This window comes from Vicugna pacos, chromosome 10 (assembly GCF_048564905.1).
Source record: "Vicugna pacos chromosome 10, VicPac4, whole genome shotgun sequence".
NCBI classification, from domain to species: domain Eukaryota; kingdom Metazoa; phylum Chordata; class Mammalia; order Artiodactyla; family Camelidae; genus Vicugna; species Vicugna pacos.
Window position 1 is genome coordinate 60,781,160 of NC_132996.1, and position 27,192 is coordinate 60,808,351.

The window sequence follows — 27,192 nt, forward strand, 5'->3', positions numbered from 1 at the left end:
AACAAAGGCAAGATAAAATAATTATGAGATAAGGAATAAGATTGTTTCCGCCGCCCACTAGCTTGAGCTGGAGAGCTTCAATGAATTGTGCCTTTTGTTATGCAGGTGCCATCCCACCTGTGCGCCTCCAGTGCAGGAGCTAAAACAAGAGTAGGTACTGTGCACTGAGTGCCTCCCGGGGCCCTATACCAGCGCTTTAAAGTTACCACCGCCCACTTTTTTTAAGCATTTCTTTTAGTCTTCTCAAAACTCTCCATGGTTAGTATTAGTATTACCATTATTCATATTCATATTCATATTCTTATTCGTACTGTTCATTCTCATTTCTAATTGGCTTGCTCAATGTCACATAGCTTGTTAGCTTAAGAACCAGGTTTTGGATCCAGGTTGGTTGATTCAAGCATCTACACTCTTAACTACCTGAGGGTCAGGGCCAGTAGTTTTTAAACAACTCTATAGAGAGAGGGCTTTGGCCTTATTGTGAATTTTTAAATGCCATCATCATAATGTTATTTATTTAAATGTAGTTATTTTGGCATTTAATTTTTTTAAAGAGAGGGAAAAACCCTGTATTTTCCTGGTGGAATGAAATGACTCAGAATGGGATATTTAGGCAATTTTAAAATATTTATTATTTACCTAAAGACCAAATATGATCAATCTGTTCTAAGTATTGTGTGTTAGTCCACAATATGGAGCTGTCACAATGTTATTGCAGATAATGCATATTAAAAATTATAAAATTACTGCACACTAGCTGTATATATAACTCAGCCATTTAAAAAAATTAAAATGAAACCATCATGTGAATGAGAAAAAAATAAATAAATAAAATTAAAATAAACTCCTCTATAAAGCCCAGGGTTTTAAATCAGTGTGTCAGGCCTTCTGTCCTAGCCACCTCACCCCCACACCTCTAGCCTCGGTGAACCTCCTAAGGACAAAGTTGGGTACAAAAAGCTTTATTTTTATCTATGTCATACATAAGATTTCCATTTTTTTAAGTATATCTGTTTAAAACTTTCGTTCAGCCCTCGCATACCACAACATCCTTATTTTATAGGTGAGAAAATGGAGGTCCAGAAAACCTGTGGCCAGAGTCATGTACTTAGTTCTTTGTAGAACTCAGACCAAGTTCTTTTCTCTATACCAGGAAGGACAGACTTTTTTCCAAAAAACAAAAACAAAAACATGAGAACTCTCATCATGGCTGTTAAAACCCATATAAGGAAATTTTAAATACTGTCTCTTTTTTAAAGATTGAGTCATGTATCCCAGATAACACCACCACTGAGAGGGCAGAGTGTCTCCTCTCGCCTTTGTGCACCACGAGGAGGGAATGAACCTCATTCTCCACTCTGTGCCTGTATGACCACTTCTGTTCAGTTTAGAACAGGAGTAGGTCACAGGAGCTTGCCACAGCACCTGCGTCTTCCTGGATGAAAATTATACCTTGGCTCTGGAATCTGTTTCAAAGGGCACACCCTATCCTCCTGTTTCCCAACAAAAATGTGAAGGAGCAACCCTGGTAGGGCTGGACTAGTTGGTCTGTCGATTAGAATGTGAATGATGGTGCAAATGCTAGGCTTGAAATAACTTCCTTGATGGGCGGCCGGGCCCTTTGGGAGCTTATGCTGCCAAGAAACTGCTCCACATTTTGGTTTTCAAAGCTGCCTCTGTTTCCCCAATAAACTGTCAGGGGACTGTGCCCGTGCTCCATTGCTACTGGAGAGAGACTTTGTTTTCTCCTGGCTGGTATGGTCCTCCTTCCACAGTGCCCTATGGCTCCCCACGCTGGGCACGTTCAGCCCGTTGTGTTTGATGTCATCAAAGCCGTCTGAGACAGTCTCCCCGCCCAGAATCAAACCTTGCCTCCATCCTCCAACTCTCAACAAACTCGTGATGAACAGAAGAGAGGGCAACACCCCAAGGGCCTGACAGTCTAGAGGTTCCCTACTTATCAGCCCAGCCCTCTGGTTCAGTCCCACGGTAGTGGCTAGGGATGGCCACAGATAGCCCAAAAACCTGGTCAGATTGCCATGACGTGCCACGCACAGCCCCTGGGGAAGAATTTTCAGGCCGTGATTAGAAATGCTCACATTTCTTTAAATCTGTATGTCACATAAACAGTTCCTTGGGAGTTTCTTTTGTTCACTCCAAAAATTGCCATGAAATTATTACTATGTCTGATTTAGTACTTTGCCTAGAACATATATACTGGTTAAAAAGAAAGGGTCGCTTGATGTTGGGCTTAGTCATAATAAAATATAAAAACTAAAGGGTCTGGCTTTCTGCCCCTGGTTGAACACACTACACATGCTCTGGGGAGTAATGAGTTGGCAAAGGATAGTGTTAATAATGGCCTGAGTACTCTACCCCACAGGTGTCGTTGGAAGCCATTGCTTCTCATTCCTTTCATAAAATCATTTCCCTTTCAGTAAATTAATGATCATTTTCCTCCATGTGCACTATAAAACAACAGTGCTGTCAAAGAAGATAAAATTTAAGGACCCCACCTGCTCTTCTTCGAGGGATTTGCTTAACAGGAACATGGCCCTAGGATGTTAGCAATCTCCTTGTGACTTGTGGTACCAAGTCCTACCTGGGGAGTGAAGCTGTCAGATGTCTTGCCTCTTTCCTCTCCCCTCCCCCTACTCTCCCTCACTCCCTTCCTCCTCCTGGCCGAGTAGCACTGAGTTATTTACTCAGCTGTGGACTGGTACCAAAGCCTCAGTGCCCTGGGGAAAGGAAGGGGCGGTATGGTCATGCCCTGAATTATCCGTGTCCTTCCGAGCATCTCTTGGCAGAGCAGCCTGGCCGAGGGTGAGTGTCACTTGGAATAAGCCTTCACAACCCCAGCATAAAAGAACAGAAAAACAATTGCAGCTGAAAATTGGAGAGTCCACTCATGGGCTGTGGTGTTCTCTGGCCTCTGTGGTAGTTCCTGTTGAGATCATGCAGCCAACCAACTAGAGGTTGTTCAGTCCTCTGGGATTCCCCGTGGCTTGGTAGCGTTTCATTATCTCCGGCTCTTGTCCCAGCACCAGCTCACCCAGCCCTCAGCATGAAGGCACTCATGCAAATGAATTCAGACTACACCCCACTTCATCCCCCATATCTTTGGAGCTAAAAACCCTTGATTCTAGCTTTGGGGAAGGCTTCTTTGAGTAAGGGACAAAGATATGGCCCTGGTTCCTTCCATCCGGCACCCCTCCACTGGTCGTCTTTAGTAACACCACTCTGACCCCAGAAAAGGCACCATTTCTCAGGAAGAGCAGGAGGCATCTGAATCCACAACCACACACTGCTTCAGTTCTTGTGAGCAAATGTGTGGACACACATGGAGGTCTGCGAGGAGGATGTAGAGATGACTAAGCTGCCCCCACAGAGCTTCAGAGACTGGAGTTTCCACAGCAAGAAGGCAGACCAGATGTGGAAAAGACAAGAGAAGATCTTCAATCCTTCTTTTCCAAGAAAGGAGGAAGTGAGAACGAGTTAGCCCTTGAATCTATTGGGCATCAGTAGTTTCTGACTAGATTAATTATCTTAGCCAGATAACATTATCTGTCACGCTCTAGGATCAGAGTCAAATAACCAGCAAAAGAGTATTTTGAGTCAGGGGCTGGTATCTTGAAAACTACAGTATTCACGCTAGAGTTGTAATAGTAGTAAAGTGAATTACTAAGTAAACCTTAGGCTTCCAATTTTCATGGTAAATTTGGTGATATATTCCTCTGAAAATAAATATTCATGGAAGGGAGGGGAGAGCTCAGTGGTAGAGCACATGCTTAGCATGCATGAGGTCCTGGTTTAATCCCCATTAAAAATAAATAAATAAACCTAATTACCTCCCCCCTAAACAAATAAAGAAAGTAAATATTCACACTGATTGGATTGAGCACTTGATAAAGTGCAAGGAGGTTGGCAAGCCCATGAAATGTAGTTACACCTGCCATGATTTATTGTGTTTGCTGAGAGTTGTGGCACCTACCAAGCAGGATATCTTTCATTTTCAACATTTTACAGCTCCTGGCATCTCCTCACACTGCCCTAAATTTCTAGTCACGCCTCTTGTGCACGGAGATCCCCGTCTCTGTATTCACATCATGACCAGAAACTCGTCCATCCGAATTTTCATCTGGGTCACTAAGCAGTGCATGTTTTCATCCATTCATTCCTTCAACAGATATTTACTACTCTGTGCCAAGCATTGTGCTGAGGGCTTTAGTTAGGTCCAAAGATGCCTTAATTTCAGGACTTCAAGTTTTAATCCGTTAATAATTATTAAATAATTCTACCATTTTGCTGATTCTTCAGAAAAGTGCCTTCGAGACAAATGACCTCATTTGATTTTTATAACAATCTCCTTAGGTAGGTACTCTGGTTAGTCACAGTTTTAAGATGAGGAAACCAAGGTTCAGAGAAGTTGTCTAAGTTGTTCAAGTCATACTGGTGGTAAGCGGTAGGTTTTGAAGCCAGGTTGTCTGACCTTACAGTCTGGGTTCTGCGCTTATACACCTGCCTGGCCCGGTTTCATGTGGCTCACCTGAAGGGTATCTGTATGTTTAATTTAGAGAGTCTGTCAGTCACCTGACATTAACAAGCCTTTCATCAGAAGTAAAGTCCCCTGTAAACCAGCTAGATCCCACCAGCTAGAGAAGAAATCACGGGGCCTTTGGAGCTAGCCGGGCTTACTCCGAATCTCAATCCTCTCTCCTCTTGCTAGCTCTGTTTCCTTGAAAAAGTAACTAACCTTAATGACACCCTAATTTCTTTATTTCTAAAATAACAATAGCAAATACTAACAGAGCACTTATAATGGGCCATTGTCCTAAGTACTTTACATTAACTTACAATAACTGTATGATGTTGGTACCAGTATTATTCCCACTTTATAGACAGGAAAGCTGAGGCATAGAGTGCTGAAAGGTTAAGTAATTTGACATCAGTAGCAAAGCTTGGATTTGGGCCCAAGCAGTCTAACTCTGAAGTCCATGCTGTGAGCTGCAGGCTCCCTGTACTGCCTCCTGAGATGATAGGATCAGGGGTATAGGAACCTCTGGTCCAGAGCCAGGCACACAGTCAATGGGACTATTAGAAGGTTTGGAATAAGAAAGTTCAACAGCTCTGACCACCCACAGAAAGAGAAGCACCAATTTGTGGGGAGTACTCTGATTTTGATCTTATACCAAAGTCTTCTTATGTCTTTGCCTTTGAACTTGCAGGACCTGCTGGCTGAGGCTTTCCTAATTGGGGGGAGATTCCTTCAGAGAAGGCATCTGGTGGTACACACCACTTACCTTCCCTTCACCTGCCAGGAAGTGGAGCGCCGGCAGGTGGGCAGGGATAAGAAATGGTGGTGTCACCACCAGCACAGGTGCACTCATCCCCCCACCTCCCCATGGCCGCCTGCCCAGTGCAGGCTATGGTGCTGGAGCTGCAGGCTTTCCTGTCGACAGTAATTAGAACCTTTCAGACTCAATTTCTTGCGTGAAAAAAAAAATCCCAATTCACTTGAATTGTCTCCTTGATCCAGTTCACCTGGAGCTATTTAGTTCCTGCAGTTTGTTTGGAGGGAATAATAAGCTTTTAAGCCTTCACACATTACAGCTGATAAGATCAAGGTGCTGGGAATGTTAGTTGGGTAAACTTTGGAGCCAGACTGCCAGAGTTTGAATTCCAGCTCTACCATTTGAGCATGCATGATCTGAGTTTCTGTGTCTGTGAAGTGGGAATGACCATAGTTAAGATTAGTTGAGACAGTACTGGGAAAACCCTTGGAAGAACAGTGCCTGGCCCATAGCAGGTGCTCAGTAAATGTTAACTGTTAGCATTTTCATGATTAAGCCACCCAGCCCAGGATCTTGCTCTGGGAAGCCAAATCTTCGTCCTGTCCCCCAGGCTCTGGACCCTCCTCTCCTCACACACGAGATGATTTCATCTATCTAAGCCTCCATGTCCTTAGCTGTGAGATGGGGCTGGGAATACTGGAGTCTACTTCATGAGGTTGTCATGAAGGTTAAGTGAGCTAATTCAAAGCCTGAGCACAGAGCTCGGTGACTAGTCAGTCTCACTGCTGTTATTCCTGAAGCACAAAGTGCTGCCCAGAAGAGATCTTGGAGAGCTCTTAGAACCAAAGGGTGCAAACAGGCAGGAGCATTTAGAGCTAACAAATGCCAGAGTGTGAGCCTCAGGTGTGCGGGAGACTGCTGTCTTGTTCCTCGCTGTAACGCTATGCCAGGAACAGAGGAGGCACTAAATGAATGCCTGCTGCAAGAGAGTATTCAAAACCAGGTTTGGCTGAAGCTACCTGACAGATTTTCAAGGCAGAACATTCCTAGGTATTTAAGCATTTAAACTTTGCAAGAAACACCCTCCTCCTCTCCTCTCCTCTCCTGCCTTTGCCCCACAGGAGCTCAAAACAAAACCAAAATAGCTCCCGTTGTTTGATGTTACTGTGTTCTAGACATTCTGCTAAGTACTTTGTAGACATCACCTCTTTTAATCTTGACTTCAATCCTACAAGGTAGGTATCGTCATTCCCATTTTACAGATGAGAAACTGAGATTTAGAGAGATTGAGCAATTTGCCCAAGGTTGCATAGCTGGGAAATTGCAGAGCCAAGATTTGAACCTGAGCCTGAGGGACAAGGGAGAGGCAGTTCCCATTTGCTCATCAATGTTCTGATTTTAGAACAAGTCTTATCACTCACCCTTCTCCCAAATACCCACTGTACAACCCAGGAGTGTCTCCAAGTGGCAGATGCCTCTCCCTTGAAGTCATCTGGCCTTGACATTATCTCACCACTGCCTTAGTAGAACTGCTGTCTCTTCCACAATTAAGGTGACCAAAATTGTTTATTTGCCTCCACTTTCATTCATCTCTTTATCTGACTACCTTCCTCACTTCAACCTTTGGGAAAGTCAGGCTCCAGAAGTGGTGAACAGGATATATGTGTCTTTCTGATGGATTTAGTATTTCTAAGAACTATCGTTGCATGGGAGAAGCACAGGATTATTTTTGTAAATCATTCTTCTGTCCTTAGGAAGCGAGAATCTGAAGTTCCTGGGTTAGAATATCATTAAGAACCTAAAGAGAGCTGAGGGTCCAGAAGCCAGGGGGCACCCCCAGCGTCGTCTTTCTTGATTGAATATGGGGGTCACACAACTCTCTCTCTCGGCTTCTCATTTTCCTTCACCCTGTTTATCTTCCCAAGGATATCTTATAGATGATTTGGGATAAATGTGAATGACTGCGAAACACTTTGACCTCCCCGCCAAGAATGGTATCAGATCCATCCACCAAAGCTTAGCCTAGAAAAGCGCTCGTGATTCAGGAATAGAACTCTCCCTTATTTAGTTCCTGCCAGATATCACTCCTCTCTATACAGGGAGTTCTGGGGTGAGAACAAAGTGGGAACACAGTAGACTCAGTGGCTTTTCTCCCTTCCTTTCACCTTTCCTGTCCCAAATCTGTGAGACCCTGAGTGCCTCCTACTCCTTCCCTTGAAGAACAAAACCTCCTACCAGGCTGTGCCCGAGGTCAGGCAAGTGAGGAGAGGAAAGTGCACACCCCATTGTGGCCACGACAAAGGCCGCAAAAGCCATCTTGCTCCTTTGACCTACATTGACGCTGAGTCTGTTGCTTTGGTGTCCCTGACTTTGACAGTGTGGTTAGTCTAACTTGATGCCCCCACCTTGAATTGAGCTTTGATGAAAAAGCAGTAGGAACCCAGGCCTGTCTTTGGGGATTTGGGGTTTTTGTCTTGGAAAAGCATCAAGCAAACGAGCAGGGACAGGAGATCTGGATTCCTGTGGCTTGAGCTAACTTAGGTCCAAAGAAACCAAGTGCCTGTGATCATCGTCTTCATCCCCCAAATGTGGCTGTGCCCTCTGGATTCCCTTCTCTCACTCATACTCCCAGTTAGGAGGGCTTCTGCGTTGCTTGATCTTGCTTTACCATTAGCATGTCCTTCCATATTTGAAATGCTTCGGTATATGGAATACTGTCCGATTGCAGTTGCCTAACTGATCGAAAATCTTCTGGCTTTGGTACGTGCAGTAACAAAACAACTGTTAAGCATCAGTGTACTTCCTCTCCCCTGGCATTCTATAAACCTCCCTGAGATTTACGTCTCTGGTTCTTCTACTGGGAGCCTCATCCTGGCCCATCTCTCCCAAAGCACTGTTTCTGTGTACCAGGAGTCATTTGGTTGCTTTGACTGTGTGCCTTGGCCCTCTGTCTTGGCTTCCTATAATAGGATGACCAGATTTGGGTACAGGCATCCAGAAGAAGCCAGCCTGCACAATCCTGGATGACAGTAATAAGGTCTGTGGGTTGCTATGCTGTGTTCTTCCCCATACGTTTCAAGACTGAATTTGCCTTAGTACTGCTTCCAGATATTCTGTGGATGGTCTTTGGGCATGTTGTGGTGAGTGTTCCCATGCCAGAGAATTTCAGCAAATTTAGCCAGCTTTGAAATGACTCATTCTTGCAGATTTTCATACAGATTTTCATAAGGAAAACCAAACTAAGAAGGCTAATAAAGGTACCCCTCTAATCCCCTCTTCTCACTTGACCATCTTTCAGACCAGTGAAGCTCCTTTGGCCAAAATGTTGTAGCTGGGTGCCTCCCACCCAGGAAAAACTTTGTAGAAATATCGATCTTCACATCTTACCCTTGGAGAGTTAGCAGCTAACACAGCCCTAACACTGACTCACCTTTAAAAGAGCAGCTCTACCCAGAGTAGGTCTGAAATTCATGAAATGACAAAAAAGAGAGCAGTGGCTTCACATGCAGAGACCTAACGTGTTCCTCTCCGTTTCCACTCCAGACCTGCTGACCATGAGGGAATATCACTGCTTGCTGCAATTGCTGTGCCCGGACTTCCCGCTGGAGCTCACTCAGAAGGCAGCCAGGTATGTCTCCTGCGCTTTGGAAGTCAACTCAGCCCCCTCTTTGGCCCGGGCTTCTTAGAGAAACCTGAAATGTATACAAACACACACACCATTAGGAGAGAAAAAAACTGTGAGGGAAGACATTGGCATTTGGAGAGGGGTCTATTTGGGATTTGCCCCAAAACATAATACTTTCTTCATTTCCAAAAGGATGCCAGATGATCCTCGGTGGTTTCTGTGGGGAGCCTCACGGTCTGCAGATAGAGTTGGGGAGTGGTGAGATGAAAAGACAAACACACAAGCACATGCACGCACGCACGCACGCATGCATGCACACCCACACACACGCCCAAAGAAATATCCCTAGAGGATATTCTGAGAACATATGGGGCAAGTGTTGGCAGCGGCTTGTGATGCAAGGGGTTGAGATTCAAGACTGGGAAGCATGAAGGTGATAAAGCCCAATCGAGGGAAGGATAAATTGGATTATTTATGCCAGAAGAAGGTTTTCAAGATTAGTCCAGAACCAGGAAGGCTTGGCAGAAATCGTTAGAACCCTCTAATTTCTGTGTTTGGTTTTACTGCCATTCACATTTTTTAACCAAATGAAGTAGTTGGGCTATGCCTCAGTTAACTCTTACTTATTTAACTGAAAATCTGAGCTAAGGCAGCAAATGGAAGTATAGCAAAAATCTTGCTTTCTGAAAAGTGCAATAACAGAGGATTTTGAGGGAAATACTCTGAATTATAACATACATGATGGATATATGTCATTATACATTTGTCCAAACCCATAGAACGTACACCACCAAGAGGGAACCATAAACAAACTGTGGACTTTGGATGATGTTATGTCAATGCAGGTTCAGTGGTTACAAATGTGCCACCTGGTGGGGATGCTGATAAACGGGGAGAGTGTGCCTGTGGGGGGACTAGGGGTACCTGGGAAATCCCTGCACCTTCCCCTCAATTTCACTATGAACCTAAAACTGCTCTAAAAAAGTAAAGGCAATAATAATCTTTTTAAATGCCCAGCTTCCCTAAATCAATTAAGCATGTATATTCACCACAGTATAGTTGACCCTTGAACTAGGAGGAGGTTGGGGCACCCGCCCTCTGTGCAGTCGAAAGCAGAGTATAATTTCTAGTCGGCTCTCCATTTACACGGTTCCTCGAACACACAGTTCCTCTGTATACAGGGCTCCTCGTATACACGGTTCCTCGTATACGCGGTTCCTCCTCTGCAGTGTTCCTCATATACATGGTGCCTCCTCTGCAGGGTTCCGAGTCGGCAGGTTTCGCATTCGTGGCGTTTACATCTGTGGGTTCAACCAACGGCAGACCGTGTAGTACTATAGTATTTAATATTGAAGAAGTCCACATACAGGTGGACCTGCAGAGTTGAAATCCAGGTTGTTCAAGGGTCCACTGTATATTCACATCCATCACCACAATCAATTTTAGAACTTTTTAATTAGCCCCAAAAAGAAATCCTGCACCCCTTAGCCATTACTCCTCAATCCACCCCCATCCTCCCCAGCCCTAGGAACTGCTTTCTGTCTCTATAAACTTGCCTATTCTAGACGTTTAAATTAAGTGGAATCACATAATATATGGTCCTTTGTGACAGATTTCTGTTACTTAGCATAATGTTTTCAAGGTTCAGCCATGTTGTAGCAGGTGTCAGAATTTCATTTCATCAAATATTTCTTGAGTACCAGTTTGGTGCCAGGATCTATTCCTCACACTGGAGACACAGTGATGAATAAGAGATGGTTCCAGCTCCTCAAGGGAGCTTGACGTTTGATTTAGAAGAGGATTCCTCGGGTACCAATCACAGCCTTCCCCCACTTCGTGACATATGCCTGTGGTGTCCCTCACTCCCCAACAGCCACCGTCCTCCTTTCCCGTTCCTGAAAGGTAGGGTGAGCCCTCAGGATGATTTTAACCCCAGCATCTCCGTTTTTGCACTTGTCCCACCCACCTCTCAGACCCTTTCAAAGAGTCCAATGTACGTAAGCACTGCAGGATTAGAGGAGGAGGAATAGAATCCTCTAAAACCCACAAATCCTTAATTTATTGATACCAAGTGGCTTCTGGAGTGATGTCCCCCTAGCTGGGGCCAGAAGCTTACGTCCTCTTCACCAACAGGCCTACTGTTCGATAGGAACTTCAGACTTTTCAATTTAAGGAGGAGGGAGCATGGTAACCAGTCCAATAGCAGGGAATGTGAGGAAGTTATGGAATGCCAAGATATACAAAAGAAGGGCCAGGGGCATCCTCAGGATACCAGCTACAAAATTCAAGATGAATTCAGGGCTCAGGCTCCTGTGTCGACCCCACCTCCCCAGGGCCATTCTTCCCCACTCCTGTCCAGCTGGTGTATGTGCGGAAGAATGGTATCCATCCCAGAAAGTACCCTCTGATTGTTCAAGCTATTGCCATCTTGTCCTGAAGGTCAGGATCCCAGCTTCCTCATACACAAGCCCAGGCTTCCAACCAGAACTGCAGATGGGGGTGGGTAGGTCTCCAAGGCAGCTCCTGTGGCTAGAAAAGTTACTGCCCTCTCCTCTCACGTTGCTGGGCTCCCTCTACTCATGGCCCTGAGGTCTGGGGACTGGCCGCAGAAGGAGGCTCCAGTCTCTGATGATGTGTGTGCAGAAGAATGTAATCCACAGGCAGCTGTACGCCAGAGCCCATTCGGGGCAGAGGCGCTCCACACGTGCCTGACTTATGTGCTGCAAGCACGGTGGCCAGGCCTGGGGCGGCAGGTGTGAGCTGGAAACACAGGAAAGGAAAGAGCAAACAGGCTCCCTGACAGCGCCAGCTGGAGATCCTCTCCCCTCACACACTCCTGCGGCAGTGGGAGTCATTTTGTCATGTTATCCCTGAAAGATCACCACAGCATCTCTGTCTCCATCCTCCATGGACTGGGGGCTTTCCTGATGGTGAGGAACATTCTGCTCTAGTTGAACTTCCTGAGTTCAAATCCTTGTTCCACAATTTACCATCTGGTGCCCTTGGGAAAGTTATTTAATTTCTTTGAGCCTCCGTTTCCTTATCTGAAAAGTGGAAATAATCGTAGTTGTAATAATGGAAGAAGCATGCAATGTGCTTAAAATAATGCCTGGCACAGAGCAAACTTTCAGTGTTAGAAACCGTGGTATTAACCCTGACCTAAAAGCACAGGCATCATAGGGTTAGAAAGACCTGGGTGTACCCACCACCTGTGCTCCATTAACTGGATGGCCTTGAGTTTCCCTGTGAACTCCTCTAAGCCCTGTTCCCATATCTGTAAAATGGGGCTAATAACAATAACTAACTCATAGGGTGGTTGTAAGATTTTAACAAAAAATATATGTAAATTGGTTAGCACATTATAGACATTTAGTAAATAATAAGTTTCTTGCTGTTAAAAAATGTTGGCATTATTATTATTACCAGACCTTTATAAAATAAATGAGAAGTTCCTAGGTTCCCTAAGGCAGTGCTTTCTGGCCTTTTTTCACTTCACAACACTCAGAAAACAAAATGTAACAAAAAGCAGGATAAAGACAGGACTGCCTGTGATTAGGCTGCAGGCTCCGGCCTCCTCCCAGCTAGGCCAGGGGGACCATCACACCTGTAATCCATTCAAGGCCCAAATGACATAGGGTTGGGAAGCTGCGCGCCAAGGGTGAAGATTTAAAGCAGTGGTTCTCCAACTGGAGTGTGCATCAGAATCACCTGCAGGGCTTATTAAACCACAGATGGCCCAGCCCCATCCTCAGAGTTCAGTGGGTCTGAGGGAGGGCTCAATAATTCATGCTTCTTCCGAGTTCTCAAGTGATGCTCGTGGTCTGCGACCCACTCTGAGAAACACTGATTTAGAGCATTGCATCCCAGTCTCATCCTGGCATTTTAGAATTGCTTGTATTAAAAGGAATTGCATTCCCTTCTCTCTGTCTTGTCAAACACTATTTAACTCACTTCTCCCTCACTGAAAGCCAGATTCCCTAGTGAGTAATACGTGTTTAATAGGAAAAGCTCTTTTATCATGGTTATATGCTGAATACGTTCAGTGCTTTGAAAGCACATGAACAACTAAGGAATCCAGTTTTAAACATAACAACTCACCCCCATTTAAGAGAGTCATTTTACAGCTGGGCCCTGTGTCACAAAGGTGCGATGGCCTAACGGTGTAGGACTCAGGTGCTGGGGACAGACAACCCTGGATTCAAATCCCACTTCCTCTGCTCACTGGCTTGTGACCTTGAGCAGCTTCTCTGAGCCTCAATTCCTCCATCTTCAAAATGGAAATAATAGTGGAACCTGTCTCATAGAGTTGTTTTTAGGATTTAATGAGATAATGCATGTAAAATACCTGTCACAAAGCCCTCAAAAAATATTACCTATTTTTAAATATTGTAAATAGTAAATGGGGAGTGATGCTTCATTCTTGTATTCATTTTTCCAGTGTTTACTGAGCATCTACTATTGGCCAGACCTCATGCCAAGCCCTGAAGACACAGGTTTATGCTTTCTTGGTGCCTTTCTTTCTTTATGTCTCTCCCCTGCAGTCTTGTTCTGCATAGACCTCCTCCCCAGATCTGACCTGCCATCTGACAGAATCTCTGTTGCCTCAAAAGGCCTTTCACCCAAACAGACTATCCTTTCCCTCCCCCACTCTTTCATTTACCAAATATTTATTGAGCGCCTGTTACTTGCCAGTCATTGTGCTGGTGGAGGGGCTATGACAGTGAGCAAAATAGATGTTGTTCCAGCCCTCAAAGAACTTACAAACTGATAGAGCAGCAGGCATTATATAAATGAAGAGCTGAGTGCTATAGGAACATATGAACAGGATACCCAGCCTGACCTGGGGAATCATGAAAAGCTTTTCCATAAGGCAGAGATGTTGAATTTGGGACCTGAAGTATGAGTAAGAGATGAACTTGCCCTGTTAACTACCAAGGCTTATTATAAGGCTATTATAATTAGGATAGTGTGGTTCTAGAGTAAGAATTGACAAATAGATTATACTAGACAAGCCAGAACAAACCCATGCATTTTTTAAAAATGTGATGTATAAAAAGGTAGCATTGCAGAGCAGTAGTGGAAAAGATGATTCAATAAGTAGTCATGGGGCAATTGCTTATCCACATAGGATAAAATAAAGTTAGATCCCTACGTCAGACCATATTTAGAAGTCAATTTCACATAGATTACAGACCTAAGTGTAAAATGCAAAACTATAATACTCTTAAAAGATAATAGAAGAAAATATTTTTATGGCCACCAGGTGAAGAATTCTTAAAATCCTTAGGATTCTTAAAAACGATAAAAATTCTGAAAGTCCAAGCCCAATGGATGAGGTTAATCAACTAACCACAAACAGAATTACCTTCATGTACTCAGTCATTCAGTCAGTGTTCATGGAGAGAGGGCCTGCTTGGTGCCAGGCCCTCTTCCAGGTGCCAAGGATAGAGCAGTGAACAAAACAAAGTCCCTGTCCTCACAGAGCTGACATTCTAGAGACAGGAGAAACATCTGCTATGAAGCATGAATTCCCTGATGGCAAGTTGAACCCTGGCCACAGTGAGTGCTAGTCCAGAACCCTAAACCACTGGACTAGCAGAAAATTAGATGAAAATTTCCCTTTCAAAAAAGATACCATAAACAAAATTGAAAGACAAGCCAGAGACTAGAAGAATATATTTGTTACATGTCACTAACAACAGATTAGTCTGCAGAAGTTTTTAGTCTCAAGACTTGTTTATGAAGAACTACTACAAATCAATAAGAAAAAGATGAAAAAACCTCAGTAGAAAAATAGTCCACACAATAATAGTAGGAGACTTTTAACACCCACATTATTGGACAGATCTTCCAGACAGAAAATCAATAAGGCAAAGGAGATACTAAATGACACAATAGAACAGTTGGACCTAGTTGATCTTTTTAGGACACAACATCCCCCAAAAAACAGAATATACATTCTTTTCAAGAACGCATGGAAAGTCCTCTAGGATAGACCACATACTCAGACCCAAAAAAGCCTCAACAAATTTAAGAAGATAGAAATTTATTTCAAGCATCTTTTCTGACCACAATGGCATGAAACTAGAAATCAACCACAGAAAGACAAATGAGAAAAAAATGACTGCATGGAGACTAAACAACATGATACTACTGAAAAAAAAAAAAACCAATGAGTTGATGATGAAATCAAAGAGGAAATTTAAAAATACCTAGAGACAAATGACAATGAAAACACAACCATACAAAATCTATGGGATGCAGCAAAAGCAGCCCTAACAGGGAAGTTCATAGCGATATAGGCCTTCCTCAGAGAAGAAGAAAAACTCCAATAAATTAACCTACCATCTAAAAGAATTAAAAAAAGAAGAACAAACAAAATCTAATGTCAGAAGAAGGAAAGAAATAGTAAAGATCAGAGAGGAAATAAATAAAACAGAGATTTAAAAAAATAGAAAAAATCAATCACACTAAGACCTGGTTTTTTGAAAAAGTAAACAAAATTGACAAACCTTTGGCCAGGCTCACCAAGAAGAAAAGAGAGAGGACACAAATAAACAAAATAAGAAATGAAAATTGAGAAATTACAAGCAACACCACAAAAAATACAAAAAACCATAAGAGACTGCTATGAACAACTATGTGGCAACAAATTGGACAACCTAGAAGAAATGGACCAGTTCCACCAAAACTGAACCAAGAAGAATTAGATCATTTGAACAGATCAGTGACTAGAAGTGAAATAGAATTAGCAATAAAAAACTTCCCTGCAAACAAAAGTCCAGGACCAGATGGCTTCACTGGGGAATTCTACCAAACATGCAAAGAACGCATACCAATCCTTCTCAAACTCTTCCAAAAGACTGAAGAGGAGGAAACACTCCCAAACTCATTCTATGAAGCCATCATCACCCTGATACCAAAACCCAGCAAAAGACACTACCAAAAAAGAAAAATCAGAGGCAATATTGTTGTTGAACATAGATGCAAAAATCCTCAAAAAAATGTTAGTAAACAGAATCCAACAACACATAAAAAGGATCATACACTAAGATCAACTTGTATTCATCCTAGGGACACAAGGATGGTTCAACCTATGCAAATCAATCACATAATACACCACCTCAACAAAAGAAAGGACAAAAATCACATGATCATCTCAATAGATGCAGAAAAAATTTTGATAAAATTCAACACCCATTTATGATAAAAATTCTTACCAAAGTGGGTATAGAGGGAACATATCTCAACATAATAAAAGCTAATTATGACAAACCTACAGCCAACATAATACCCAATGGTGAAAAGTTGAAAGCCTTCCTGCTAAAATCTGGTACAAGACAAGGATGCCCACTCTCACCATTTCTATTCATTCTCACTCTCACTTCTAGTATTGAAAGTCCTAGCCATAGAAATCAGACAACAAAAAGAAACAAAAGGGATCCAAATTGGAAGAGAAGAGGTAAAATTGTCACTATATGTGGATGCCATGATACTATATATGGAAAACCGTAAAGGCTCCACACAAAAACTACTAGTGCTGATAAAAGAATTTGGCAAGATAGCAGGATACAAGATTAACATACAGAAATCAGTTGCTTTTCTTTGCACTAACAATGAAATATCAGAAAAGGAAAATAAAGAAACAATCCCTTTTAAAATCACATCCAAAAAAAAAATGCTTAGGAATACATCTGACCAAGGAAGTGACTTATATGCAGAGAACTATAAAACATTGATTAAGGAAATTAAAGATGATTTAAAGAAACGGAAAGATATCGTATGCTCTTGGATTGGAAGAATTAATATTGTTAAAGTGTCCATACTACCCAAAACAATCTACAGATTTAATGTGATCCCTAACAAATTACCCAGGACATCTTTCACAGAACTAGAACAAATCATCCTAAAATTTATATGGAATCACAAAAGACCCAGAATTGCCAAAGCAATACTGAAGAAAAAGAACGAAGCTGGAGGAACAACCCTCCCAGACTTCAGACAATACTACAAAGCTATAGTAATCAAAACATCACAGTATTGGCCCAAAAACAGACATATGGGTCAATGGAACAGAATAGAGTCCAGAAATAAACCCACAGACTTACAGTCAATTAATTTTCTACAAAGGAGGCAAGAATATACAATGGAGAAAAGACAATCTCTTCAGCAAATGGTGTTGGGAAAGCTGGACAGCTGCATACAAATCATTTAAGTTAGAACACACCCTCATATCGTACACAAAAAAAACTCAAAATTGCTCGAAAGCTTCAACATAAGACAACAACTATAAAACCTCCTAGAAGAAAATATAGGCTAAACAGTTTCTTTCTTTTTTTTAACATTTTTTATTGATTTATAATCATTTTACAATGTTGTGTCAAATTCCTGTGTAGAGCACAATTTTTTAGTTATACATGAACATATATGTATTCATTGTCACATTTTTTTCTCTGTGAGCTACCATAAGATCTTGTGTTTATTTCCTTGTGCTATACAGTATAATCTTGTTTATCTATTCTATAATTTTGAAATCCCATCTATCCCTTCCCAACCTCTGCCCCTTGGCAACCACAAGTTTGTATTCTATGTCTATGAGTCTATTTCTGTTTTGTATTTATGCTTTTTTTTGTTTGTTTTTGTTTTTTAGATTCCACATATAAGCAATCTCATATGGTATTTTTCTTTCTCTTTCTGGCTTACTTCACTTAGAATGACATTCTCCAGGAGCATCCATGTTGCTGCAAATGGCGTTATGTTATCAGTTTTTATGGCTGAATAGTATTCCATTGTATAAATATACCACCTCTTCTTTATCCAGTCACCTGTTGATGGACATTTAGGCTGTTTCCATGTTTTGGCTATTGTAAATAGTGCTGCTGTGAACATTGGGGTGCAGGTGTCATCCTGAAGTAGGGTTCCTTCTGGATATAAGCCCAGGAGCGGGATTCCTGGGTCATATGGTAAGTCTATTCCTAGTCTTTTGAGGAATCTCCATACTGTTTTCCATAGTGGCTGCACCAAACTGCATTCCCACCAGCAGTGTAGGAGGGTTCCCCTTTCTCCACAGCCTCTCCAGCATTTGTCATTTGTGGATTTTTGAGTGATAGCCATTCTGACTGGTGTGAGATGATACCTCATTGTAGTTTTGATTTGCATTTCTCTGATAATTAGTGATATTGAGCATTCTTTCATGTGCCTGTTGATCATTTATATGTCTTCCTTGGAGAATTGCTTGTTTAGGTCTTTTGCCCATCTTTGGATTGGGTTATTTGGTTGTTTCTTATTAAATCGTATGAACTGCTTATATATTCTGGAGAGCAAGCCTTTGTTGGTTTCATTTGCAAAAATTTTCTCCCATTCCATAGGTTGGCTTTTTGTTTTACTTATGGTTTCCTTTGCTGTGTAGGCAAAACAGTTTCTGACATAAATCTTAGCAATGTTCTCCTAGGGCAGTCTACCCAGGCAATAGAAATAAAAGCAAAACAAGAATTTAAATACATGTTTCTTGATAACAACAAAAAATAAAATAAAAGCAAAAATAAACAAATGGGACCTAATTAAACTTATAAGCTTTGCACAAAGGAAACCATAAACAAAACAAAAAGACAATCTATGGAATGCGAGAAAATACTTGGCAAATGATGCAACTGACAAGAGCTTAATTTCCAGAATATATAAACAGCTCATACAGCTTAAATACAAAAAAACCAAACAACTCAATCCAAAATGGGCAGAAGACCTAAACAAGCAATTCTCCAATTAAGACATACAAATGGTCAATGGCACATGAAAAAAATGCTCAATATCACTAATTATCAGAGAAATGTAAATCAAAAGTACAATGAGGTATCACCTCACACCAGTCAGAATACCCATCATTCAAAAGTCCACAAACGATAAATGCTGGAGAGGGTGTGGAGAAAAGGCAACCCTCCTATACTCTTGGTGCAAATGTAGTTTAGTGCAGCCATTATGGAAAACAGTACGGAGATTCCTTAAAAAACTAAAAATAGACTTACCATATGATCCAGCAATCCCACTCCTGGGCCTATGGAGGAAACTTAATTCGAAAAGATAAATGCACTCCAATGTTCATAGCAGCACTATTTATAGTAACCAAGACATGGAAACAACCTAAATGTTCATCAACAGATGACTCGATAAAGAAGTTGTGATGTATTTATACAATGGACTACTACTCATCCATAAAAAAGAATAAACTAATGCCATTTGCAGCAACATGGATGAACATGTAGATTGTCATTCTAAGTGAAGTAAGCCAGAAAGAGAAAGAAAAATACCATATGAGATCACTTATAAGTGGAATTAAAGAAAAAAAGACACAAATGAACTTACTTAGAAAACAGAAAAAGACTCACAGACACAGAAAACAAACTTATGGTTACCGGGGGGGAAGGAGGTGGGAAGGGATAAATTGGGAGTTCAAGATTTACAGATACTAATTATCATATATAAAATAGATAAACAATAAGATTCTACTGTATATCACAGGGAACGATATTCAATATCTTGTAATAACCTATAATGATAAAAGAATATGAAAAGGAATGTATGTATGACTGAAACATTATGCTGCACACCAGAAATTGACACAACATTGTAAACTGACTATACTTCAATTTTAAAAGAGAGTTAATAATTGTTGAAGCTGGATGATGGGTACATGGAATTCTTTGTACTCTTTATCTACAGTTGTAAATGTTTGGAATTTTCCGTAATAAAAAGTTAAACAAACCAAAAGAAAGAAAAGCGGAAGAAAAATAGCCCAAAGATACAAACAGATAATACATAGAAAACTCTAACAACTGATAAACATTGAGGGATATTTTCATGGCCAGACTCACTAATAATCAGGGAAATGCCAATTAAATTGAGATACCACTTTATACCCATCAAATTGGCAAAACTTTTTTTTTTTTTGACAGATCCGGCCTCAGGTTTATTTGTACAAACAGCACAGGTAGACATGAGCCCAGGGGTCACACTAGTCCTTATATCCTCACATCAGTAGATGAAAGCCTCTACCCTGGAGCCTTTGTGGGGGCCTAGGCGCCTTTGGGAGACTGAGCCTGAGCCGGAGCTGGAGCCAGAGCTTCAGCTGCGGCCTTGATCTGAGCCTTATCCTTGGCCTTTGGCCGACAGAACCTGAGCCCCTTGAGATGCCGGCACAAGCACGTTTCCCGAGCTTGGGGTGAGCAGTGCAGGCAAGTCGACTGAGCCTGCGGCTGTCGCCCTGTGGGATCTTGGGCTTGGCCTCCTTGGGCTTTCCGAGAGCCTTGACAGCCTCAGCACGTGCGCTCGTGGCCTTGGCGCTGTTGGCCTGCGTCTTCTTCAGGCCCTCCTTGCTGTGCTTCTTGGCAGAGCGCATGTTCCTCAGGAACTTGGGGTCCACCCCCTGAAGAGATTCGTATCATTGTGATCGGGGTTTTTTGATGCCGTTTCTGTGCCATTTTCAGGACTGGTTGTGTGTGGTGTGGCTCTTTGACTTGGCCATGCCTGCACCAGAGCCGGGAGATCCCGAATCGCCCGGGACCGGAAGAGAAATTGGCAAAACTTCTAAAGTGAGATAGTGCGAGTATTGGTGAGGACGTGGAACAGTAGGGACTCTCATAAACTGCTAGTGAGTAAATTGGTAGAATCACTTTGAAGCAATTGGGGCAAATCTTAAAAAGTTCAAGAGGTGCGCCTGCAGCATTGTTTGCAATCGCTACCAATGAAACACTCTGCCTGTCTCTGTGCGGGAGAAAGGACAGTGTGTTGTCTTCACTGTGGAATTCTGTACAGCAGCTAAAATGAATACAGGGAGACAGATACTCATCAACACTGATAAATCTCAAAATGTCAAGTTACAGAATGATGTGCAGGTTTGAAAACAAGTCAAGCAAAGTTACGTAATGTTTTAAGAGTAGAGACATTTGCGTGAGTTAAAATCATATGAAAAAATGCAGAGGGATGCTAAACCCAAGTTTCAGTAAGTGAACACCAAGCCCTCAAGTTCCAGTGGTCTCTGGGAGAAGGGAGAGGACTGGGACGAGGGAGGGCTGTCCAGGTGGTTTGAACAGTATGTGTAATGTTTCATAAACCTCATAAAAACTGAAGCAAGGGTGGCCAAATGTGAAGAAGGTTTGATGGTTAGCTAGTGGGTACACAGGTGTTCGTCATGTTATTCTGTGTAATTTTCTGAAGCTTTAAATATTTAAAATGAAAAGAGTGGACAGGATTTAGGGAGGGAGCAGTGAGAGGAAAGGCAGTCCAGGGAAAGAAGCCCTACTTTGACCAGCAAGGACCTCGGGGGGACTGGGAGGAGCCAGCGGGCCTGGAGTTTGAGGAGTCTGGGGGCTGGGAGAGGAAAGGAGGGCCTCACAGGCCATGGATTTGGATTCAGGTTTTTGTCCGAAGAGCACGGTCAGTGCACCCTTGCTGTGAGTCTTCTTGGGAGAGACCAGGATAAGGGGGCTTAAATGGCTGAGCTGAGGCTGCAGGGAAGAAGCTTCCAACCCTCCCGGGGGGCCGTTGCTCTACAAACACCAAGAGTGAGAGAAGGGACAGCGCCCCCAGCAGGAAGGTGTGGCTGCCACCAGAGAGCGCAGAGCCCACTTCTTACCAGGAGCAGCTGTAGGTCATAGGAGCCGTGATTCGAGTCAGAGAGACCTGTGTTTGAATTATAGCTCTTTTGCTTCTAGCTTGAAACCCTGGTCACGTTTCTGAACCTCTGTGTTCTCAGTAAAGATATCCATTGATCTTACCTCATCGGATTAATATGAGGAGAAAATGCAATGACAGATGTGTCGTGCAGACCGAGAAGACCCTTAATGAACACTAACTGGTGGTGGTGGTTTTTAACCACTCTCTCTGGATCCAGCCCCTTAGGCACTGCAGGGCAGGTGGGGTCTGGGGCACCCTGGAGGCGTGTGCTGGCGCCCAGGGAGAGCCATGGCCCAGACACGCCACGCTGCTCTGAGGGCCTGGACTTGGAGCAGCTTGTGCAGCACACAGGTGCCCCCAACACAGTCCAGAAGAGGGGCAGCCCTAAGGAAGTGCAGCAGGAAATCTTGACCACAGCCTCTTTCCTTCCTCCCTGCTGAAGAGAGAGGCCAGAGGGTAGTTTCATCCTCACTTACGGCTCTGACATTAAGACCGAGTCCACAGAGGTGCCCTGGGAGCCCAAACAGACTTGGGGACACACTTCAGCTGCACCCATGAAAGTCACAGCTCATGGGACCGCCCCAAAGAGGTGTAGTCATGGAGGGCGGCTTGGCCCTGACTGAGGGCCGGGCTCCCCTGACAGCAGACCTGACACAAGATAGCTGGCTTCCGCCTGAGAGCCTGGCCCGCCGGGGTGCTGGCAGCACTCACTTCCTTTGAGCTATATTTTTATCTGCTATTCTGAGCTCTTCCATCACCTTCAACCAGCTAGAATACACTTATTGATAGCAGCTGACACTTCTTTTGAGTGATTATTACATACTGGCACAGTAAATGACCATACTGAATCTTCACAAGAATCCTGTGAGGTAGGAACTATTACTGTCACTTCTTTACAGATGAGGAAACTGAAGCTCAGAGAGGAAACATAACTTGCCCAAGACAAGGTCACTTGGCCAGTGAGTTCTGGAGCTGGGATTTGATCCCAGGGTTGCTTACCCAGAAATGGAAAAAAAACAAAAATGGGTACAGCTCGTGCCACTAGACCAGGGATACTGACCCTTAAGGGTCAACAGGAAGTTGGCAAGTCAGTAGGTTCAGGCTGAAAGCTGTTGCTTCCTTGGCACCCACTTAACTCGCAGCCCATCCCAGCTGTTGGAAGTCAGCAGGGGAGGGAGAAGGGCCAGCCCCCTCAGGATTCGCTCAGACCCTGCCAAGCGTTCTGTCTTCATTCCAGTCGCCTGCCGTGGGCTCCACCCTTCACATGGTTCTGCTCAGAGCCAGCCTGAACTCGAGTGCCTTTCCTTCTCCCCAGAGTCTCCCGCTCTAGTCCTGAGGCCTGGCCTGCAAGGACCCCTCTATGATCCAATGGATCTGTACAGACTCTTGGCAGCAGCTCCCTGTTGGCTCCTCTTCAAAGCAGGGGCGGCCCGTCTCCTCCAGGTGTCAGAAGCAGCTGGCACGTTAGCAGAGGGCCTCTGGCGGGAAGGGGTGTAGCGCCAACTGCCATCAACTGAAAACAGCACATGTGGATGACCTCGCCTTCAAGAAACTTCTCTGGAGCCCTCTAGGGGATGGTGACAAGTGTGAGTTCAGGGTGAAGGAGCTGTCAGTGGAGTGTAGGGCCTACAGCACGCAGTCATCCTTGTCACCACAGGCAGAGACAGACCCGTAGCCTCCTGCCTGCCCTTTCCCACAGTCCAGGATTTTCCAGGATTCCAATGCCAGATGCCCAGAACTTTTATGGGTCAGAGCATTAGTTTGGAGATGTCCTACCGTGCAGGACATGATGTTTCAGTAAGCACCTTTTGTAAGTCTTTAGACTTTGCGGCAGCCACAGTCCTCTGACCAGCAGACTCCCCCACCAGAACCAGCATTAACAGGAAAAGTGGTGAGTTCTGTCCACCCTTAGGGTGACACTTTGTCAGACCTAAAGGAAACGCTTTCATACTTTCGGGAAGTACGAGCCTTCAGGCTTCTGCTTGAATATCTCCAGCAACAAGCAGCTTACTCCTTCACAAAGTAGCCACAATCCCAGAGCTGAGCATCTTGAAAAAGTCTTCTAGAGGCAAACTAGGTCCCTGTGACATCTCCCTCAGTGGAAGCCCTTTATGAGTTGGGCCTCGGCCTCACCTCCTTGTCTTCCAGGCTGAAGGATCTAAATTCATCTGTCTGATACCCTGGTTTGCAGGCTCTGCTGCTTTGATTCCTTCATGACTCTAGTTCATTCCTCTTAAATGGACTTTCCAGAGCTGAATGTAGTGTCCAGATGTCACCTTGCCAGGGGAAAAGAGAAGGGTGCTGTGACCTCTCTTAGTCTTTTGTTCATGCTTTCCTTCATTCAGCAAATTTTACCGAGTGCCTACTGTGTGCTCTGCACCATGCTGGCGCCTGAGTTGGGCAACAGACAGAAAGACAGAGGTGCCACTTGGTGAATCTTCGAGTCCTGGGGCAAAGACAGACACACACAGTGTGAAGAGGTCACAGAGAACTGGAGCAGCCAGAGCAGGGAGGCCTGTCTTCACCTAGGGTAGGGAGGGCTCCTCAAAGAGGCACTCTGTGGCTGCACGTGAAGGGTGAGCAGGCATCAGGCAGGTGGCTGAGGAGGGGCACGGAGGGCAGGCAGCACTTCGACAGAGGACAGGCTTGTTTGAAGGGCGGGAAGAAGGAAGAACTGAAGGATCTGTGTGGCTAGAACTCAGCAAGGGATGTTGCCTGGGGCCTCTGGAGTCTAGAGAGGTGAGCAGAGGCAGATCATCAGGCCCATGAGCCAGGATAAGAATGGGAGACTCTGCTCTAAGGCCAATGCAAAGCCTGGGGAGGGTTTTAAACAGAGTTGTAAAATGGTCAGATTTGAATTTTTAAAAAGATATTTCTGGCCACGGTATGGATACTCAATTAGAAGGAGGCAAGAGTGTTGCAGGAAACCAGGTAGGAGGTCATCCAGTTGTCCAGGAAGGAGAGGTGGAGGTGGGTGTTGGATAGGGGCTGTGGAAGTGGAAAGTAGATGGATTCAAGAGAAATGTCCAGAATAGGATCGATAGGACTTGATGACTGATCGACTGATGTGGGGTGGGCAAGGGAGGCAACTTCCAGGGCATCAGGAAGATGCCCAGGTTTCTGGCTGCACGGAGGAGTGTTGCTGTTAGTGACAGCTGAGAGCGCATTGGCTTTTCTGGCAGCCAGCCTCACTGCTTGCAATCAAAACAACCTCCTATTCCTTTGCACACGTGCTACCAGGACCCAGCCACCCGTCCCTCAGAAAAAAAGCCTCTGCCACCGTCTGCCTCTCCCAATTAGCCTGCTGGTCCCTCCTGACCAATATACGTCTCAGCCCACCAAGGAGCAGGGGTCAAAGCCAGAGCACCCGCAAGGCTGCCCTGTCCCTGCACAGACTGCCACCCTTACCCTGGTGGGTCTCCTGCCCTCTTAAGGCTGTGTGCTCACTCTTCCCCAGAGGCCCATCTTAAAAGTGGGTGCGAATGTTCATAGTCAAGAATGGCCCCCAACAGAGAACTTTGTGGATTCTGAGATTCTGAGGCTGGAAGGGCGGGGCCCTATTTGCAGCTGACAGCCCTATCTGTGGCTGAGACCAAGATGCTTAGGGCAACTGGCTTGGAAGCCCTGGTGTGGCAGGGCCGGTCTTAGGAGCATGCTGATTAGCAAGAATGACAACTTCTGGAATTAGAGGTGGTGATTGCACAACTTTGTGAATATACTAAAAAATACTGCACACTTTTAAAGGGTGAATTTTATGGTATTTGAATTATATTCCAATACAGAGATTCCTCGACGTACAATGGGGCTATGTCCTGATAAACCAACGCTAAGTTGAAAATGTAAAAAGTCAAAAATGCACTTAATACACCTAACTTATCAAAGATCCTGGCTTAGCCCAGCCTACCTTAAATGTGCTAGGAACACTTACATCAGCCCACACTTGGGCAAAATCATCTAACACAAAGCCTATTTTACGATAAAGTGCTGAGTATCTCATGTAACTGATTGGATACTGTACTGAAAGTGAGAGTGGTGGTCTGGGTCCAGAGTTGCTGTATGTGTTCACTCTTGTGATCACATGGCTGACACGGAGCTGTGTCTGCTGCTGCCCACATCATGAGGGAGTATGTGCTGCATGTCACCAGGCCAGGAAAGATCAAGATTCAAAACTCAAAGTCTGATTTCTACTGAATTCATATGACTTTCACACCATCATAAAGTCAAAAAACCTTAGTCAAACCATCCTAAGTCGGGGACCGTTTATGTAAAATAAATGAATAAATAGGTAAAAAAAGAAATAGTAAATGGAGGGAACTGCCATAAACAGGAGCACTGGGTCCCAGGTTGATGATAAACAAGAGGAGCCAAGTCACGTCTTCAAAGGCTTTGGTTCCCCATCGTGGTTTCCTGCTCGGGGATGTTCTCGGCCCAGTGCTCTTCCCTAGTAATTAACTTCAGGCCATCCGGGTTCTCAGCTGTCCTGGGAAGGAAAGGTCGCTGCCTTCTGTCCTCTGGGGCCTTTTCCTTCCCTGTCGAGCCTGGGGAGGAACGACTCTGAGGTGCTGGCGGCTCTTCCTTCCTGGGGCTCTGGGAGAGCTCGCTCTCTCTCTGTGGTTTGCGTGTCTCTGTTATCCCAGTCCCCTCTACCTGCCCTCTACCTCTCTCACCAGATATCAGAATCTGGGCTTCGTGCCCTCTCTCTTCCTTTTTGCCCGCCTGAGCTCTCCCCAGGTTATGAGAAGTGGGTGACGACTTGGCCTGTGCGCAACACCTGGTCCGAGGGGCCTCTGATGGAGGGACCAGGGCGCCCTCCTGTGGCCAATGGCAGCATTGCTTCTTCCCACTCTGGCCTTGAATTTTTTTCCAGCTGGAATTTTGATGTTGAATTCTGATGGTTGAGGCATCTTTTTTCTTCCCCAAGAGATACATGAGAAACAGTTAAGGCCCTAAGATACAGGTGAGAAGAAAAAAGATAAGTTAGGCAGCTAAGAAACTAAGAAATAAAATTTTAGTGTTTGTATTCTGCATCTTTTTTTAAAAGAGGCAGTGTGACCTGATGGGAATTACATGGCGCGTGGAGTCAAGCACTTTCAGCAGCTGTGTGACCCCTACAGACTGACTTCTCTGAGGCTTAATCTCTTCACCTGTGAAATGGGAATAATCACAAGACCTGCCTCATAGGACTGTTGTGCGATAAATGTAATTATTATAGGTTTAATACCTGGCACAGTGCCTGCCGTGAAGTACGTACTCAGTAAATAGTGCCCGTTTCTGTTGTTAGCATGATTACAACTGAAGATGAGATGTAGGAACGATTTCTCTCTTCGGGGGCATCTGAAGGGAGGCCAGCTGCCTTGCACAATTCCGGGGGCACCACTCACGTTATACTCTCTCTAAAGCCATTCCACAGTGGGTTGCCAGTCTCTAACCCAGGGAGGTGAAGACAGAGTTAGAAAAATACACGAGAGAGCAAATAAAACACAAATTTAAAGGAAAGCCAGGGCCCAGCCAGAAACAGAGTGGGGGCCCAGCTCCCCGTCAGTTGATGAGTTTGGCACCCTGCCTGGCACATGGATGGAGCCCAGCAAGTGCTAATTTCCTTCTCTT

At 44.2% G+C, this 27,192-nt stretch overlaps 1 protein-coding gene across 4 annotated transcripts in view; it reads left to right on the plus strand.

Moving 5' to 3' along the window:
• Positions 1 to 27,192, plus strand: part of CSTPP1 (centriolar satellite-associated tubulin polyglutamylase complex regulator 1) — a 170,260-nt gene that overhangs the window by 130,591 nt on the left and 12,477 nt on the right. For all 4 annotated transcript variants that reach the window (XM_072969891.1, XM_072969890.1, XM_006212283.4 and 1 more), the window contains one exon: positions 8,835 to 8,919. In XM_072969891.1, the coding sequence (XP_072825992.1) occupies positions 8,835 to 8,919 (85 nt within the window). The remainder of the gene's footprint in view (positions 1 to 8,834; positions 8,920 to 27,192) is intronic.